We start from the raw sequence: 17569 nt of genomic DNA, 5'->3' as shown, positions 1-17569 counted from the left end.
GCTTGGCCATTATCTGTTGGAGACTAGCACTAGATCTAGTAAGGAGCAATTGCTTTTAAGTCTCACATGTCTGAGAGATGAATAGGGCTTAGACTAGAAGGCACTGCTTATCTGGGGTGGCATTAATACTCTACAATGGCCTTCCTATGGAGATCAGGTTCTTCCCTTCTCTGCTGGCTTTTAGGAAATTACTGAAAATTATTCTGGAAGACAAATTTTATGTTTTGTTCTTGCTTGTTATTTTTCTGTCTTCGTTGGGGTTAAATGTTAAAGGGCAGGAATTGCATGCAAAATAAAATAGAATTCTTTATAGAATAGAATTCTTTATTGGTACTGGTATGTCATTCATTGATAAATATTATAGAATATTGTAGATGTATTGAAATTATAATGCAGATTTGTTCCTTGTGGCCACATTCAACATTCTTCCTCTCCTACCCCCCCCCCCCCATCATGTGTGTGTGTGATATCTGAACTTTGAACTACAAAGGCCATGGAATATTGTAAAGTAAGATTATGAGTAGTCCAACAGATCAGGAGTTTTACTGGATCTTCAAAATGCTGTACATTATTTGTCAAGATTACTTACCACAGTTCCCCTATGGGCCATGAGAATTGCAAAATTAGTTAGGTGGCTACATGCACATGTGGTATGTGTTTTATTTGTGTCAATCAGCTTGCAGCCTTGAGTTGACCAATATCCCATCATAGTCCGCTCTGAATAGTTCCAGAAGGAGCAATTAGCATTGAAATAATTGTTGGGCTGTGAGATATCAGGATGAAAAAAAAATAGAATTATTTGCATTCAAAAGCTTCCTAAAGACAGCTTATTTAAATCTAATACAACCCATTGTACCATAGCAAATTAAGCTGACACAGGAGAAAGGGTATATAGTTTGTGCCCCAAATAAATAAAAAAATAACTAGAGGACCCTAGAACAAACTAGTGATTTAGTTATAGGTATGCAGTAACACAGGCATTACTGAGAATTTAATTTCATGCAACTAAAATTTCCTACTTGTAGTTTGGTGCTTATATTGACTACTTGTGGCTATTTGATTTCCATATTTTAGCAGTAGAAACAGATAGATCTACTTTAAACAGACTTCTTGAGTAATTTAGAATTTAGGAATGCAGTCTCAATTTTAATCAGATGTAAAAGAACAGAAGAGACATGTCAGCTTCTCAGCCCAGATTAAATTACACTGAAAACATCTCAGAAAAATGAAGGGGGATAGATCTTTTTGTTTTATTGGCTTTTCCAATGTATTGCTTTAGGTAAATGGAAAATCCCAACCTGGACAATCAACAGCATTTTGATCTGACCAGCAGAGTCTTTTAAGAGTCAGCTGAAGACAGTGTCAACCTGATTCAAAGAAAAGAGTGCCAGTTTACCCTCCTGAATAAAACCTACTTGAGTGATTGGTAAATGGGCTTCAGAAGATAGCACAGAATTAGAGCAAAATGCTCTAAGTGCTATTTAAATTTTGCTACATTAAGCAAGCAAAACTTGTAAAAGCCCATGTTTTCTGCCCTGCTGCTAAGGTAAGAGTTAATTTTCACTTAGGAACAAATTAGAGGCATTTACATTTTCATGTTGATTACTGAATTAGTTTTCATTAAGAATACACTTAAGTTCTAATAATCACTGAACCAGCTCATTTAATTTTATGTTCGCAGACTTAAATAAACCTATGCCTCTGACCTTCTGATATTTAAAATTCAAATAGAAAGATTTCCCCCCCCCCATCCGCTCTTTGCTCTTGCTGATTTTATGACCTTCCCATTAATTCATTTCCATAACTTACATCAATGTGTGCCAGGGTGAAAAGAACAGGATCGGTCAAATAAACACGACTGGACTCCTTGTTGATGGAGGCAGCAATAACATCAGAGTTCACAGTGATGGTACTGTTCTTGCCAACAAACTCAGTACCTAGTTTGATGGTTGCATTTTCGGTACTAAGAAACCGTCCCAGGCTTTTGTAAATGATGAACACCAGCTTTGCTAACCCTGGAAACAGAAACCTTCCATTATATTGACTTAAAGTGCACCAGTTCAATAGCCTTTTCTACCTTAGTTTCCTAACCACAATATCTATACTGAGGAATCATGGATCCCAAGGAAAAAATGGCAGCCAAAAGGTACAAAGGACGAACAATTTTTAATGCTGTCAAGGGGGCTTTAATCCATGAAGGGGTAAGAACTCCTATCAGGGTTGAAAATAACTTGTTTGATCACGACATACCATTTCTGCTGTTCTGTTTCACAGTACTTGAAGAGAGCTGAATGGAGTTGCCGCCTGCATTGCCCTGAGGAAATTTTAAGTCCTGCACCTGCCCTTCTGTGCTGAGTACTGCAACTTCCAGGACTGGGTGGAACACAATAAAAGAGAAAAAGTATAATATTATTATTTATTAAATTAATATCACGCCCATCTTATTGTCAAGCGAAAAAAAATGGTCAAATTTGCCTGGTTTTTTAGGAGAGCATTGGACAGTTTTTATTTATACATGACAGATATATATGGATTGTTTCAGCTTCATGGAATACTTTTTCTTTAAATTTTAATTAACCTGAATGCCATGAAAAGAACGGTTCGGAAGACATGATACCCAATCTGGTTTGGATGCGAGTCTAAAATGTATCACTTTAAAAATCGAGTATTTTACTTGGAAGAAATGTTCGACTATGAGACCAATGCAGTTGTTTTGCATGAATTTTTACAATGTGCATTATACCAGCAGCTGAAAAAACAAGTATCTCAGTAACAGGTAGATATTGTAGTATAGTAATTAAACAACTTGAACAAAGATAAGAAACACCCTGTTAAAATTCTCACTCCAAGCACCAGATAACACAGCATGGTCTAAACTGCTTCACAAGATTGTTGTAAAGGTATGGAAGCAGAACAATGTATATTAATCTGAGTTTCTTCAAAGAAAGGAAGGATAACATTTAATTAAAAAAACAACAACACTAAAAGGAATATACTTAAAGTCCGACAAGAGTAATGGTACAATTTATTATAAAGATTTCTACACCCACATGAAATGTGCTATTAATTGAGGTCAACCAATGTCCCCCACAGAGACTTCTGAAAAATTTATCAGGGCTATTTTATTGAACTATGCATGGTTTATTACTTCTTTCTTTCCTTCACACTTACAGAGTATAATGTTCTGAATTTAATACCTTGGTATTTTCACTAATTAAATGGGAAGAAAGCAAGCAGAAGCATCCCGCTGAGAGGGAAGGAGAGAGAGAGAGAGAGAGCATGTCAAGGATAGGCAAATTATGAAGGCAGCATTGTGCCAACGTAAGCTCCACCCATTCTTGAATGCCATGCTGGACACTCTTTCATCATTTGATTGCAATGGTACAATCAAATGATGAAAGCACTACAACCTGTGGACGCTGAAGAAGGGAAGCTATAAATGCATTATCATCTCAAGTAAGCAAGGTAAATTAGTATGGAGGAAAAAAACCTCCCTGTACAGATTCCCAGGCTGGACAAAAGCCACTGCTAACTAAGGAAGGTATTACAGAAGTCATGTCTCCTGCTGGATCAGGTTTCTACATGCACCTGCTGAATTGACTAATTTATGACCATTCTGACTAGTTAAGCAATAGCTAATTGGAACAGAATCTGGGACATCTCATTCTCATCCAACTGCTCTCAAAGTTCCTGGAAGGATTCAGACAATTTATGTGTATGACTATATCCATTTTAATGCCTAAATCATTTAACATGGAAGGAGATACAACTGCTTACATAAATTCATTGGAATTCAATATTGAGAAAATGGGTTGGTAAAACACAGACTTAAACTAAAGAACACATCCCACTGAATCGAAGAAAGAAAACGTTGATACATATTTAGGAATACAGTATCAAGTTCCTTAATACAACACTAGATATCTGTAAACTGTTTCATTTCACCAGAAGAAATATAGTAATTTCATAAATCCAAGCAAGAAGTTTTTCTAGTAATTAATTAGATATTTGGTCCTTATTTGTAATGTATTTGATTGAATACATTACTTAATATCTATAAAATGGAAGAATTGTTAAGGATTTAAGTTTACCCAGAAAGCTGTTTATGTCTAAGTAAGGAACAAACCTAGGAAATACATGTATTATCTAAAAAGAAGTGTTTTCCTCCTTCTCAGCATTTAAATTATACATTATGCTTGAAATCTCAGTAACTATTTTGCAGTTTATGAAACATGACTATTTTGTATTTTGGAGATACAGCTCATTGAATGTATTTTCACCTTGGGTGAAATTACATTGCATTTAATAAAAACAGCCTTTACACTGTGTGGTCAAAATTGGCTTGTACTGTCATCAAAAATGAGTAAAATTCAGTATGAAATTATAATAAATAATGAGAAGAGAATTTCCACATCAATTACTTACATCGATACACAAACACAATTTTTAGTCAGCCCCTGTAAAAACCTCCATCACAGGTTAGTACTATTATCTTGATACTTCACAGAATGGGATATGGTTAAGATAAAAATGATTTGCTTAAATTTCTGTAATGATGATTTCAGTAAAGAATTTTTTTTTAACTAAAAATGTCTGGCTTAGCTGTTATTAAAAGAGATATGTTATCTGGTTGATTTTCTTCCTCTGCAACTGTTCCTAGTCAGTGGTAATAGGGAGGAGAGGTCTGGCCCTTGACTCCTGCTTTGTGGGGTTCTGCAAAGCTCAGTACGTTTTCTGCTTCTTTTTAACATCCGCATGAAGCCACTGGATAAGGTTATCCATTACAATAGGGTGACATATCTCAGCCCATGGTGAGTTAAGTGATGCCACAACCTCTATCGTGCAATGCCTGGACACTGTTAAGGGCTCAATGGGGCCTGAACTCTGGGTTTGGAATGCTTTAATTCATGGAGAACTGCCATTCTTGATCTTGGACAAGTTGCATAGCCCGTCAGAGCATGCACAGTCTTATTGTGCTGAGATAACCCAGGAGTAAACACAGTAAACAGTGGTCTATATTAAATGGTGGTTTATCTTACACTATCTACAATATCATATAGCAGGAACAATATACATGCACGTGTTAATACAGTAGCTCCAAAACACAGCAGTTACAGCAGGAAATAGAAGAGAGAGAACACAGCAGCAGAGCCTTCCCTTTTATACAAAGCTCTTAAAGAGACACAGACCTTGCTGAGTCATTCCCAACATTACATCACACATCTTACACTACATCAGCTGGTTAGCTTCTAAATCATTAGCTTGACAGCCCCAGACGGACTCAGTGTATAATCTAGGGGTTCTCCTGAACTTGTGACTCCTGCTCAAGAAGCAAGTGACAGTTGTGGCCAGGAAGGCTTTCGTGCAATGGTTGATTGTACATTAGTGGAGCCCATCCAGGAGTTAGTTTGAATGTTGTCACCAGGAGAGTGGAGGTGTATCAGGTTTTATATTTGGGGTTCTATTCCTATAAGCCCTCTGGAGCCAGTGTGAACGTCATATAAATGTCATACATAAATAAATAAATAGAATTCTTCTATTTCTACTTTTTAAAATATGAATAGAAGAATTACTGCCTGACCAAATATAATTTTCCAGCAAACATAGCATTATATGACTATTCCCAAGCCATTATTTTAGCATATTGTTCCTTTAATTTACAGCATCATGCCTGGCTTTCTGAAATACAAAGACTTACCAATGTGATCTGTAGGCATCGCAACTCTTGTTGGTTCTAAAAGATTATCAGCCAAGACAAAAGCTCCTTCTTCCAATGTATCAAGTAACATTGTTGCGGCGTGAGCTTGTTCAGAAGAATTCATATCTTTCCACGATTTCAGAGCCTCAGCCCTAAGGAGGTTGTCCACCGTGTCAACGATTGCCTGCATTCATTAGAAAAATATTAGGCTCTATAGCCTTAGGCAGCAGGAGAAAGTTCCTAATACGATCAGATGGCAATTGCAATATTTAACTGCCAATGTGATTTACAATGATTTAAAGACAAAAAAGCTACTGCTTTGCTTTAGAACAAAGAGGATCAGCACAACATGCCTTAGAGCAAGTATGAAAAAGAACTTAACTTACTGAAGAATGCAAAAAGGCAAATACTTATGGCTTTAATTTGGAAAATGAGGTGTCAATCCAAAGTTTTAAGAGGCTTTGAGGCATGCATGAATCTGCAGGAGTTTTTCAAGTAATTGGGAACTGAAGAATGTTAGGTATTGGCCTAATCACATAAATTTAGCCATATGAAATATATGACAGCTAGTCTGATATATATATATATATATATAGCCAAGGTATGGGATTATGACTGAGGGCATTCATGCTTAAATTCAGCCTTACTGGGTTGATTTTAAGCCTATCATCCTCATTTAATCCAACCTACTCCATAGGATTATTGTTTAAGAAAAACTTGAGGAAAAAAATGAGCATCTAGTGGCTACAATCAAGATATAAGTCCCAATACTCTGTTTCTTTAGTCAACTAAAGTCTCAGTTTCTAGTCAACTGCTACCTGGTAGCTATGGCTATCATTTAGAAATGGCTTCACATCTGTCTTGTTTGGAAAGCACTGCCTATAGTCCTAGTTTGCATGTAATGGGAAATATGTTAGGATTAGGGATTTTTAGTTCATCTGTAACTCCTATGAAGAGCAGAATGAAGTGGCAGTAAAAGTGGATTCCTGTTGGTGAATCCAGGATCTAAGCATCTTATGGCAGCCTGTACATAAGGGAAGCTCGCAGTCAACTGCACATGCTGATACCACTTCAACCATTGCAGAGCTTGGAACAGAAATTGGTCTGTGGAGGCCGGATTCATTAATCACCGAGAAATATGAATTGGAGACTCTGATCTGAACTACAAGTGAATCTTGTGCCAGGGAGTGAGAACCTGCCTTATTTGCTTAGCACCAGCTATATTTTGATTAATAATTTGGGGAGATTTTGTGAATCTTATCCATCTGCAACCTACTAAAATGTCCCAGTCAGAAATTAAGGTTGTGGTGCACTTTGGGCTCATTGGTGATACATGCTATGTCAATTATATATGTCTGTTTTAAACCCCTTTGCTTGATTCTTCATTTTTAATGACATCTGCCTCCCCCCCCCCCTTCAGTGGTATAGAAATAGTCAGCCCTGTAACAAGGCTTGTCAGAAGCTGGGTGCGTATATGTGTGGAGAAGAGGCAGAATAACTCCTAAGATCACAATTGTTATAAGCCTAAGCATTTCTGAGACCCTTTTGATTTCTGAGGAGTTAAGCAGGAGATTAATTTTGTTCATAGAAATCAATGAGAATTATCGATGCCTCCCAATTTCACAGTCACTGCAGTTACAAATACGGTCACACAGATTTGACCATGAAATTTATCTTTTAAAGTAAACTGTACTTTTTGCTTAGCTGCCCATTTCTCCTCCTTCTATTTTTTTATGCCTGTTTTTGAGTCAGTCATGGACAAGTCCCTGCAGTTTTCCAGGTAACATTTTTTGGAAATGGTTTGCCATTGCCTTGTCTCTAAGGCTGATGAAAAGTAACTGTCACCCAGCTGACATCTGTGCCTAAGGTAGAACTTGAATACTACTTCTTCCCACTACTAGTCCCACTACTTTAACCGCTGTAGCTCCCAGCTTCCAGTTAAGAAAGCTAAATCATACATTGGTTAAGAATGGACTTGCTCCGCTTTCTCACTTTTTCCTGTTGTTAAGTTTCAACATTTACCAACACTGAATATAAAATAAGAAAAAAAGAATACTACTTAGACCTACAAAGAAGTAGTTTCTCAATGACTAAGCAATTTCTAGGCAGATCTACTCTAATCCAGCAACCTCTTTTGGAATGTAACAATCACCATTGGCTTTAATGAATTTAGTGAAGTATTATAGCCCGATATACATAATGTTGGTAATTATACACAATTATAGCTAAAATGTGGAAAATGTAGGGAAGTCCCTGCAAGCCCTATTCCCAATATACCCACACATTCTATTGGTTTAAGATTGAATATCTTATACTCCTATTTATGATCAGAATGTACTTTAAGTTGAAGGCACTAATCTCCTTTCAAATTTAAATGCTAATGGTATAAAAACTCTAAAACTGCATTTATTCTAGCATTGGATGGGAAGGCCAGCTGGGAATAGGACTTGTATGCATATATTTCTTATGTTCCCATTTTGTTTCTATTCATGTCTATACCCATAACCTGGGTTAAAGTGAATTAAGATTCACATTAATCCAGGCCTGCTTTTCTTTAATCCCCAGGAACTTGCATCAATTTAACCTGAGTAGCTCTAAACAAAGTTAGCACTGCTGGAGATGTAATACTAATAATGTTCAGCTGTCCCTTTTGAGAGTAATGGATTTATAGATTCAGTGGAAATGGGGCAGAAAGTGAATTAATCTTGAACAGCATAATTATTCTTAAGCAATTTGGAGGGTTACAATTGTAATAACTTAACAGTTTCATAAAAAATGTCTTTGCTCTATTATAGGCAGATTCAATTTAAACTTGTAATTTCTTCTTGTAATACTAATTGGAAATTCTATAATTAAAACTGCCATGCTGTTTTTCCAACCCCAAAATAGCATCCATCAGAAGTATGATGTGTAGATACTGGCATGAACAATAATGTTCATTGCCAGATACAGGTAATCCTGGATTTACGATCATTCATTTTACAATGGTTCAAAGCTACGACGGCCTTTTAAAAAGTGAATTACTGTATGACCTATATGTGCAGTTACTTGATTGCAATTCAGGTGCTTGGCAACCAGTTTGCATTTCTGACTGACTGCAGCATTCTGCAGTTACATTATTATAATTTGTGAAATTTTTTGCCAATTTCTGGCAAAAAATGCCTATTGGGGAAGCAGGATTCACTTAACAACCATATGATTTGCTAATGACCATGGTAAAAATTGTTGTAAAATCAGGTCCTCCTGGACCTGACACAACAACCTACAAGAGAAATTCAAGTCCCAATTGCTTGTAAGTCAAGAATGACCTGCATTTACGTTCTGAATTATTTTACTGCTCTAGAAAATAGGATGATTTTCCAGTAACAGCAGATGCAGTAACAGGAAAATGTGTATAAAGTCACACAAATAGTTATTGCTTTGAATTCAATAGTACACTAGAAAAATAAAAAGAGGAAGTGTTAATGCAGAAACACAAAGTGGGAGTCATGTGACATTCTTGCGCCATAAAGTCTAGTGAAGCAAATGGGTATGTGAAGTGGCATCCATCTGTGGATTTTGCTTGTTACAGTTAAACAGTGTGTGATATACAGAACAACATATATAAAACATCTGGGTTCAAAGCAAAATACTGAGGAAACAAACCTACTGCTATCTTGGATTTAGTTTAATCCCCATTACCATCCTTGTATTTTTTACACAGAGCATGGAAGAAAATGAACTATTGATTATTGGCTTATCTATTATTGGCTTAGTCTCAGAAATGGAATCTGTGCAAACATAACACACTCTGCACAGGGGCTGTGTGGAGGGATACAATATACATATTATCCAAATACTGAAATACAAAGGATCATGCAACAAGAGCAGAAATGTAGCAGCAGGGAGAAAGCAAGGTGACAGGAGAGATACCTTAAGGTAAGCCCTGCATGTCTTCTCTCGCTTTTGGAGCTTGTTAGTAAGTCAGGGGGGAAAAAAATCAGAAGTTAGACACACAAAAAAGTGCAGTAGAAATGCTACTATTTAATGATTGTTAACCACTTAAGTGTAAACTTAAGAAATATTTTTGCTGATATAATAATCATAGTGTGTTTAATTATTCTCAATCAATGTGCTGTTTTTAGGAAGCCTAACGAAAGGGAGGTTTCAATAAATTATGGGTTAATCAACTTCTTGATCTATTCAAATATTTCTAGGACCCTAATTCATATTAGGAAGGGATTGAGACCAAATGATTATAGCCCAACAGATACGTTTTCATAACTTTCTTCTAATCCAATGTTGTAAAGATAAAATGAATAAAACTGACCAATGGGGCAAGTTCTCTTCTTACTCTTTACAGTGAAACAATTTGTCGCTTGTGAAAATGTACTATAGCTTCAATATCCACACACCTATCTAGATTTGTTACTTTCTCTCTTAAATTCCTAAACCTTCCCTACTTCAGGAGTAAAACAAGCAGATGTTAGACATTTCTGTAAACAAATAAATCACAAGACAAATATGTTTTATTTGAGAAATAAAACACTTTACACTTGAGAAATCTGTTCCAATCTTTATCTACCTTGTTATAACTCCGCCCTGCAGAGTCCTTTTCATTGGGCTTCAAATCTTGCAGCTGAGCATCAAGGATGTCTACCAATTGTTCCATCAGTCTGACTGAGGAACTTACATCACCAGCAAAAATTGGTCCTTTGGTATGTTTAGCCAATTCATTGGCAAGGTTAGCAGCATTTTCTCCACTTCTGATCTGAAATGGCAATTGAAAGGCAAACTAACTTAAGCAACCACACAGAAAATAGTCCACTATCTATAGATTTCTTCCCATTAAGAAGAACCTATTAAGGCATCTCTTGTTTTTTACTGGTTGTTTTTGAGCACAAAAAAAATAACATAATTTCAACTTTTAATTTTATTATAGCCATATACAATCAGAAATGCTTTTTAAGTCATGATTTGAAACAATATCTAAATACTAATGGGGACAAAAAATATATATATAATCAAACAGGATAGTTATTATGGATAAGTAGATAATTATTCAGTAAAATTCAAGAAAGAGATTTCAAACTCTAGACAAATACTCTTAACTTCCAGAGTTGACCTAAATTGTTACATTTCACCCTAATTTGTATGGAAAACATAGTATTCACTCCAAGAAATATAAGACATATTTCTATTTGAATGTCTTAAAAAAGTCTTTTTAAGTAAAAGTGAATATTTGTGGTAGATATCCGAGGGTTTGGGTCAATGAGGGAAGATGGTTTGTGGAAACATTTGTAACATTGCTTTAGTATACTGGAATGTGACCATAATAAAGATTTGATTTGAGCAATGCTTTGAGGAGCTCCAGAGATGCAAATGTGAAAGACAATCTCTGTGCATGGGTTGGTAAATACACATGTATCTGTTATATTTATTTTCATTTTCTTGTGGGGCCAGAATTTGAAGATTGGGATAGGATGTAAAAACTATGAAACAAACAAAATCAATTATCCTTCAATTACTGTGCTTTGGTGTCTAAAAGCATTCTCCAGCTTCATAAAAATAAAGACAAGAAAGCTATACTAACTTAAAGTGAAGAAAAATGCCATGGCAGCAGCAAGTAGTACCATAATTGAGAAGCTAGGTAGGATAGGCTTTTGTGGGGAGAAAAGCCTTATTGAGCAGTGAACAATAAGGCTTTATTGACTGCCTGCTTACAGGCCAGACACCAGAAAACTTTGGCATGCAGGCTACAACTGCTGCCCCCCCTTCTACCAATCATCTTCAAGTAGGATGCCAAACTTCAAAAAATGTCAACATTTAATGATATGGTTTTGGACTATAGAGATGGTTTATAGACTTAAGGGTGGGGAATGGGATGTTTTTGCTTCTCAGGGATTTTTTGTTCTCTTTTTAACAGCAGAATACATTTTCTGCAAGTCTTCTGGTGTGATAATACATTCCAAGATGTTCTCCCACAGCCTCTGGAACACTGCAAGTTGCAATGCAGATCCTGAGATTTTAAGTATGTTCATCTCTAATGGAGAGCCATAGGAAAATTGCAGATTATAACATAATAATCTATATAAATAAAAATGTAAATGTTCGTTTGTTCAAAATCTTAAATCTCCGAAAGTTCTTCACCGATTGCTTTGAAATTTTGACACAACGTTGCATTCAAATTTGTGCATGTTTTTATATAGCTACTATTATATAGATGTCACACCTGTGACAGGTAAAAACATGTTTTTGAAAAACAGCGCCATCTGTTGGACGTAAAAGCAACACACTTCTTTTCCATTTAACCAGACTGAGCCACAGCAACGCGTAGCCGGGTACAGCTAGTAATAAATAAGACGTGTATATCTTTTTTCCCTAGGCATATGAAGAACATTCCTTTTTGTGTCTTCAGGGACTCATGCCATAACAATTAAACCCATAGACTGTAAAAATAAATATGACTTTATACATCACCTATAAAGGCAAGAATGACTATGGGTGGACCTAATGCTATCAGATCTGTTCTGCGGAAGTCCAAAGAACCACTGGATCACAATAGGAATTCAGAAAGCCTATCTATTTATTTCCATCTAGAGGCTGGTGACAATTTTGCATCCTAAATCTAATAACCCCAGATAGGCTCCAAGGTCTATCCTAAGAGCAATATGATTCTCATTATTGCTAACACCTGTGATTAATAAAAATTCATCTAAAAATTCACAGAGTAGGCATGCTATCATATTAATATATTATTCCAACTTACCTTCTGGGCCAGCTGGTTTACCCAGTGTGAAGTACAGTTGCTAAGATCAGGACCCTTAGGGTTCCATGTTCCTGTGGAAATCATGCAGAGGTATGAAGCTGTTCCTATAAAAGATACCACAAAAACGTGTTTATATGGTTATGAACTTTTCTTTTCCCTTTTTCAATCTTCCATATATCTTCGTACCCTGAAAAAAAATTGGACTGGGGTTTAATATATATTCAACTTTTAATGATTAAAAAAAATACTAGCTGAGGATGAGATAAAAAATACAGGATATTAATAGCAAATTAAAGCTGTGCTAATAATATTGGGTAAAATATCAGATTTCTGGTAAATCAATAAACAATGAATGCTTGCTGTCTTCTTCTTTGTCCTGGAATTAATCAAAATGGAGTTGATGGGAAAGATGGAAGTAAGCAAATTTTGAAACTGACTGCGTTTCTGCTAAAGTTGACAGTTCACCTCACAAAAGTTGTTGTTATGAGGAAAATTGGAAGAGGAAAGAGTATTAGGTACGTTTGCTACCTTGAGTTATTTATAAAATAATAATTTTATAGGTGGAATATAAATAAATAAATCTGAAACAATAGAAAAAGGGCTATAATTATATTCCTAGGCTTCAATCCCCTCTACAGCTTAAAACCTGGAGATGTCATATTCTCCTAAAAAAGAAAAATCAAATGAAATATAGCTTAACAATAGTCAGCAAGGGGGGAAAAAAAGAGTTCAAGACAGATTTTGTAAAACATCTTATTTGATCAGATTTGAGTATGTGGTTTTAAAAACTTACCACGAGTTCCTTTGGGGCAGGGACGTTCCACCATTATTCCCCTTTGAGTCTGAGGCCAACTAATTCCCCGGGCCACATCCGGTTCGCAGAATCTCTCGGGCAGAGGGAAAAAACTTGTAACAGGAGGAATTTTGGTTGTAGAAACTGCTGGTGGTGGCTTGGGACCTCTACTATCTTCTTTGGTTCCCGCAGCCACAGTTGTGCTAACAGGAACTTTGTGTGGGGTAGTGCTTGTGGTAGATACAGTTGTTTTGAATAGCTCTGTGGATGGAGTTATTGTCTCTGCTGTGGTAGGCACTGTAAAGGGAAAAGTAATGTTATTCTTTGCCTTTTAAATGTTATATACTATATTTATGGTTTGATATGTTATATTCTTATGGTTTGATATGTTATCTGTGTACCCAGAGCCCCTTGTGAGGGAGATAGGCAGATTTTAAATTTAATACATAAACAAAATAAAATGTAATATGAAAGAAGACTGAATAAGAACAACTATGGAATATTCTCCTTCTCCTTCAAAGAGGATAATAAGATGAAAATATCTAGTAAGAATTAAGAATATTAATAATAATGAACACATGATCCACACTTAGATGCAATACGTGGCTGGTTCTGCGCATATCTATCTCTTGAATACATATTGATAGATATACTGTATTTCTAAAGCCTGGGAGGCAGAAATATAAAATTGTCTAATATCATAAGAGATACATTTAATAAAAGATTGTAAAATTATATTGACTGAAGAGATAAAATCAGTGCTCACATTGCTCACACTGGAAAAAGGCAAAATAAACAAGGAAACCCTACAACAGAAGAACAGGTTATAAATAACTAGGTTGCTTAACAAAAGAAATCTCTGTGTCCCCCCCCAAAAAAAGAAAGCCCTACTTGATGTCACTCACTCTGTCACTTGAAGAAAGATAATTAGTGTAACATCTTGCAGCCCGGCAGACATTCTTGCTTCAGAGATTTCTAGCACACCTGATTAGATCCAAATTGGGGTGGGGAGGAGTTGGGAGACTGGAACCTTGCTTGCTTTGCGTTATTATCTCAAGCCTTAAACATCCCTTTCTAATAAAGCAAGAACTATTTCAAGCCAAGTACTCTGCCTAGCCATCCGAGAAAAGTTGTTTTCAACAAGTTGCTTCTCTGTTAACTTCTAGAATTATTCATTTTATCCATTTGTCCAATTGTGTCAATTTATTAACATTTAAGAGAAATAATCGGGGTAACTCTTCCAAGTTCAAAGCTATTTGCTATACTTGCCAAAACTTAAGAATTCAAAAAAAGGAGTCGTGGTTTGTCACATAGTCAGCCAGATGTTTAGATTAGATAATGATGAGCACTATTATTAAATACATAAAAATGTGAAATCATAGCTGCTTTTTCTTTAGCTGAGATTGGTCTTCATACACACTGAGTTCTTCCCAAGAATCTAGGATATTATTATTATTTTATGTGGTTAAGAACTATTCCTATTCAATATTATACTGTATAGGGAGTTTACTCATTTCAAAAATAAAGCCATGGAAGGGATGAGGCCCAGCTATATTTTCTAGAACGGATTAAATAGGCTAAATGGAGGATGCTGATTGAAATATATCCTAATGAATTCCTGTGTCTTTGCTAAGGAAAAAAATGTCTTAAACTAAGCTTGCTTTGGTATAAACTCCCTAGTCCTTAAACCTAAATGCTTGAATATTTTTACTTCTTCGTGCAGATCAACAATCATGAAGCAGAGAGAAAGGAAGCAAAATTCTTTAACTAAACCTCAGACTGTCTTTTTTTTTAAAAAAATAATGTATTTATTAATCTACTCTAGTGTTTTTCAGTTATGATAAGCTATAAATGACATTTTTAAAAATAATGATGTTCATAACAACCAGGGAATAAGTGCATCTTGAAAAGGAACATGAAAACTTCAGGGCTCCAGAGAATGGCAATTCTCATAGGATCTGTTTGAAACTACAGTGATAGCATGTGTATTGTGACATCATTTCCCTTCTTAGGTCTTATATGGACATCCCTTACAATTTCTCATTTTTAGAAAAAAACATCATTTATCTGGAAAAGAACCTCTTGATTTGTGCAGGTTTCTCACCTACTATGTCTTCAAAGTTAATCTCATTTTCTCAAATTGGGGAGGGGGGAGGAGATAAAATAAGTTGTTGATTCCCAGTGCTAGTCAGAATACAGATGTTAATATTTCTGAACAGTGATGGAGATTTGGAATCTATTTCTAGTTGACTTATTTCCTGACTCAAGATATGTTAAGATGTGCTGTAGCCTCTAGAAGCTCTCTAAAAATATTTTTAGAAAAACCTGACAGGTTTGATAGACAATTCATAATAACAATATCAAAGGAAAATATTGTCACTTGTTTTTAAAATTAAAAGGAAAACTAATTCTAGGATTAGATTTTAAAATTTAAATTGAATCCTTATGTAGAAATAAGGGTTGAACCAAATCTCTCCAAAATGCCATCTTGCATAACTGATCTAATCTATTTTATTAAAATGTTGGATTAGCAATGTAATTCTTTTTGTGTGTGTGTGTGTTATTCTCTGAAAATAATTATTATGTTTGATGCCTATAGCTAGTCATTTTAACTTTTAAATGAGTCACAGAAAAAAATATGAAAATACATAAAGTAACATCTCTTTAATAACATGAACACTTCAAAACTCTAACCAATGAATTAAATAATGTGTGGGTAGGAGCTCTAGAGTATCAGCTCAATCTAATGCACCACAATTAGATGCAGCTTCTATATTACTATGCACAGAATGGACCGATTCTGTTGTGACACATTCCATAAAATATTGCTATGTTAATCCATTACACAGTATTTACATATATATTGACTTATTTTATAATTTGATATAGTAACATGTTTATAGTTAACAGCGTAAGTTATAAAATAATAAATAGTAGAATATGTAGAATAAAAGTCATGAAAATCAACTATTAACTAGAAAAAAAATAGAAAAAGAATTTGCCACTGCAATGTTTTTGTTTTTTTTTTAAGGTTCAGAAGCTAAATCCCAAAATGATTATTTCACTAGATATGAGGTGGAAAAAAGGAAGATCCCTGAGAAAAAGTATTAGGCAACATACTGTCTGCAGTGAACGATAGCAACATTTGTTAAGATTGCTAATCCTGCCTTCCATCTAGGAGGCTTACATGGAATCTCTCTTCATTTTGCACGATAACATCAATCCTCTCAAGATAGATTGCAATTTGAACCCACTCTTTGTCCAAAATCCCCAAACATTACAACACACTGACTTAAAAATAAATAAATAAAACAGCTCGACTTCATATCTAGGTAACCAGGATCTGGATGTATGGTTTTAAAGATGAAAGAGCAAAAGACAGTCCCTCTTTGCCATTAAGTTGTGTTTCTGGTTTGATATGCCTGTGAAGCAATGGGTCCAGCAATCCTGATTTTAAAAGATCTGATGAAATATTTTAAAACAGATAAACTCATGGGAAACTTGTTCAGGTGGTCCTCGACTTACAATAGTTCATTCAGTGGCCGTTCAAAGTTACAATGGCACTGAAAAAAATGACTTATGAACTTCTGACCGTTGAAGGCATCCCCATGACAACTGATTCATATTTATGACGGTTGCAGTGCCCCGGGGTGTGTGTATGTGTCATGTGATCCCTTTCTGTGACTTTCTGACAAGCAAAGTCAATAGGGGAAGCCAGATTCACTAAGGAATCGTGTTGCTAACTTAACGGGAGTGATTCACTTAACAACTGTGGCAAGAAAGGTCGTAAAATGGGGCACTTAACAAACGTCTCACTTAGCAACAGAAATTTTGGGCTCAATTGTGGCCGTAAGTCGAAGACTACTTGTATTCAACTAGGAATCCTGCAGCTTTGCTTTCTGCACAGAGGCCTGGAAAACGTGAAAAGGGATTCATGAAACTGAACACTGTTGTGTGGGAAGAGGGATCAACCATGGTATTTCCTGCATGAAATTAAGAATACCATCTGATTTTCAGGAAAGGAAGTCTCATTAGGTCCATCATAGCTTATAAAAAATTTACGAGAATTGCAAATAACAATTTCCCGGAAAGCTACAGAGAAGAAAAGGAAACAAGCAGCCAGTCATCAAAAGGAACACCCCCCCCAAAAAAAGGCATTTTAATTTACCGTCCCAAAAGGCAGAATTAGCAGGTTCACCTGCACATCAGAGTATTTAACCTGCCTCCAGCTATTGCAATATTAAAAGAATTATTAACTGGTGAAGCGACACAACTCAGAACTTTTGCTCTCTCTCTTTTTCTCTCTCTCTTTTTTTTTTTTTTTTTTTTT

General features: G+C 35.6%; 1 protein-coding gene across 4 annotated transcripts in view; it reads right to left on the bottom strand.

The window, feature by feature from the left end:
* The window catches only part of ADGRL2 (adhesion G protein-coupled receptor L2), a 222282-nt gene that overhangs the window by 37773 nt on the left and 166940 nt on the right, over window positions 1-17569 (bottom strand). For 3 of the 4 annotated variants that reach the window (XM_015815684.1, XM_029284078.1, XM_029284079.1), the window contains exons 6-12: window positions 13240-13536; window positions 12447-12550; window positions 10263-10448; window positions 5699-5882; window positions 2251-2373; window positions 1810-2015; window positions 590-763 (exon numbers count right to left, since the gene is read on the bottom strand). In XM_015815684.1, the coding sequence (XP_015671170.1) occupies window positions 590-763; window positions 1810-2015; window positions 2251-2373; window positions 5699-5882; window positions 10263-10448; window positions 12447-12550; window positions 13240-13536 (1274 nt within the window). Of the gene's footprint in view, window positions 1-589; window positions 764-1809; window positions 2016-2250; window positions 2374-5698; window positions 5883-9610; window positions 9650-10262; window positions 10449-12446; window positions 12551-13239; window positions 13537-17569 lie in introns of all 4 variants that reach the window. The other variant, XM_029284080.1, reaches the window with a different exon arrangement.

Source organism: Protobothrops mucrosquamatus, unplaced genomic scaffold (assembly GCF_001527695.2).
Source record: "Protobothrops mucrosquamatus isolate PMUCROS unplaced genomic scaffold, P.Mucros_1.0 scaffold365, whole genome shotgun sequence".
Lineage (NCBI taxonomy): Eukaryota > Metazoa > Chordata > Lepidosauria > Squamata > Viperidae > Protobothrops > Protobothrops mucrosquamatus.
Note: the sequence above shows the minus strand (reverse complement) of the source record. Positions and strands in the feature narration are given on the sequence as shown.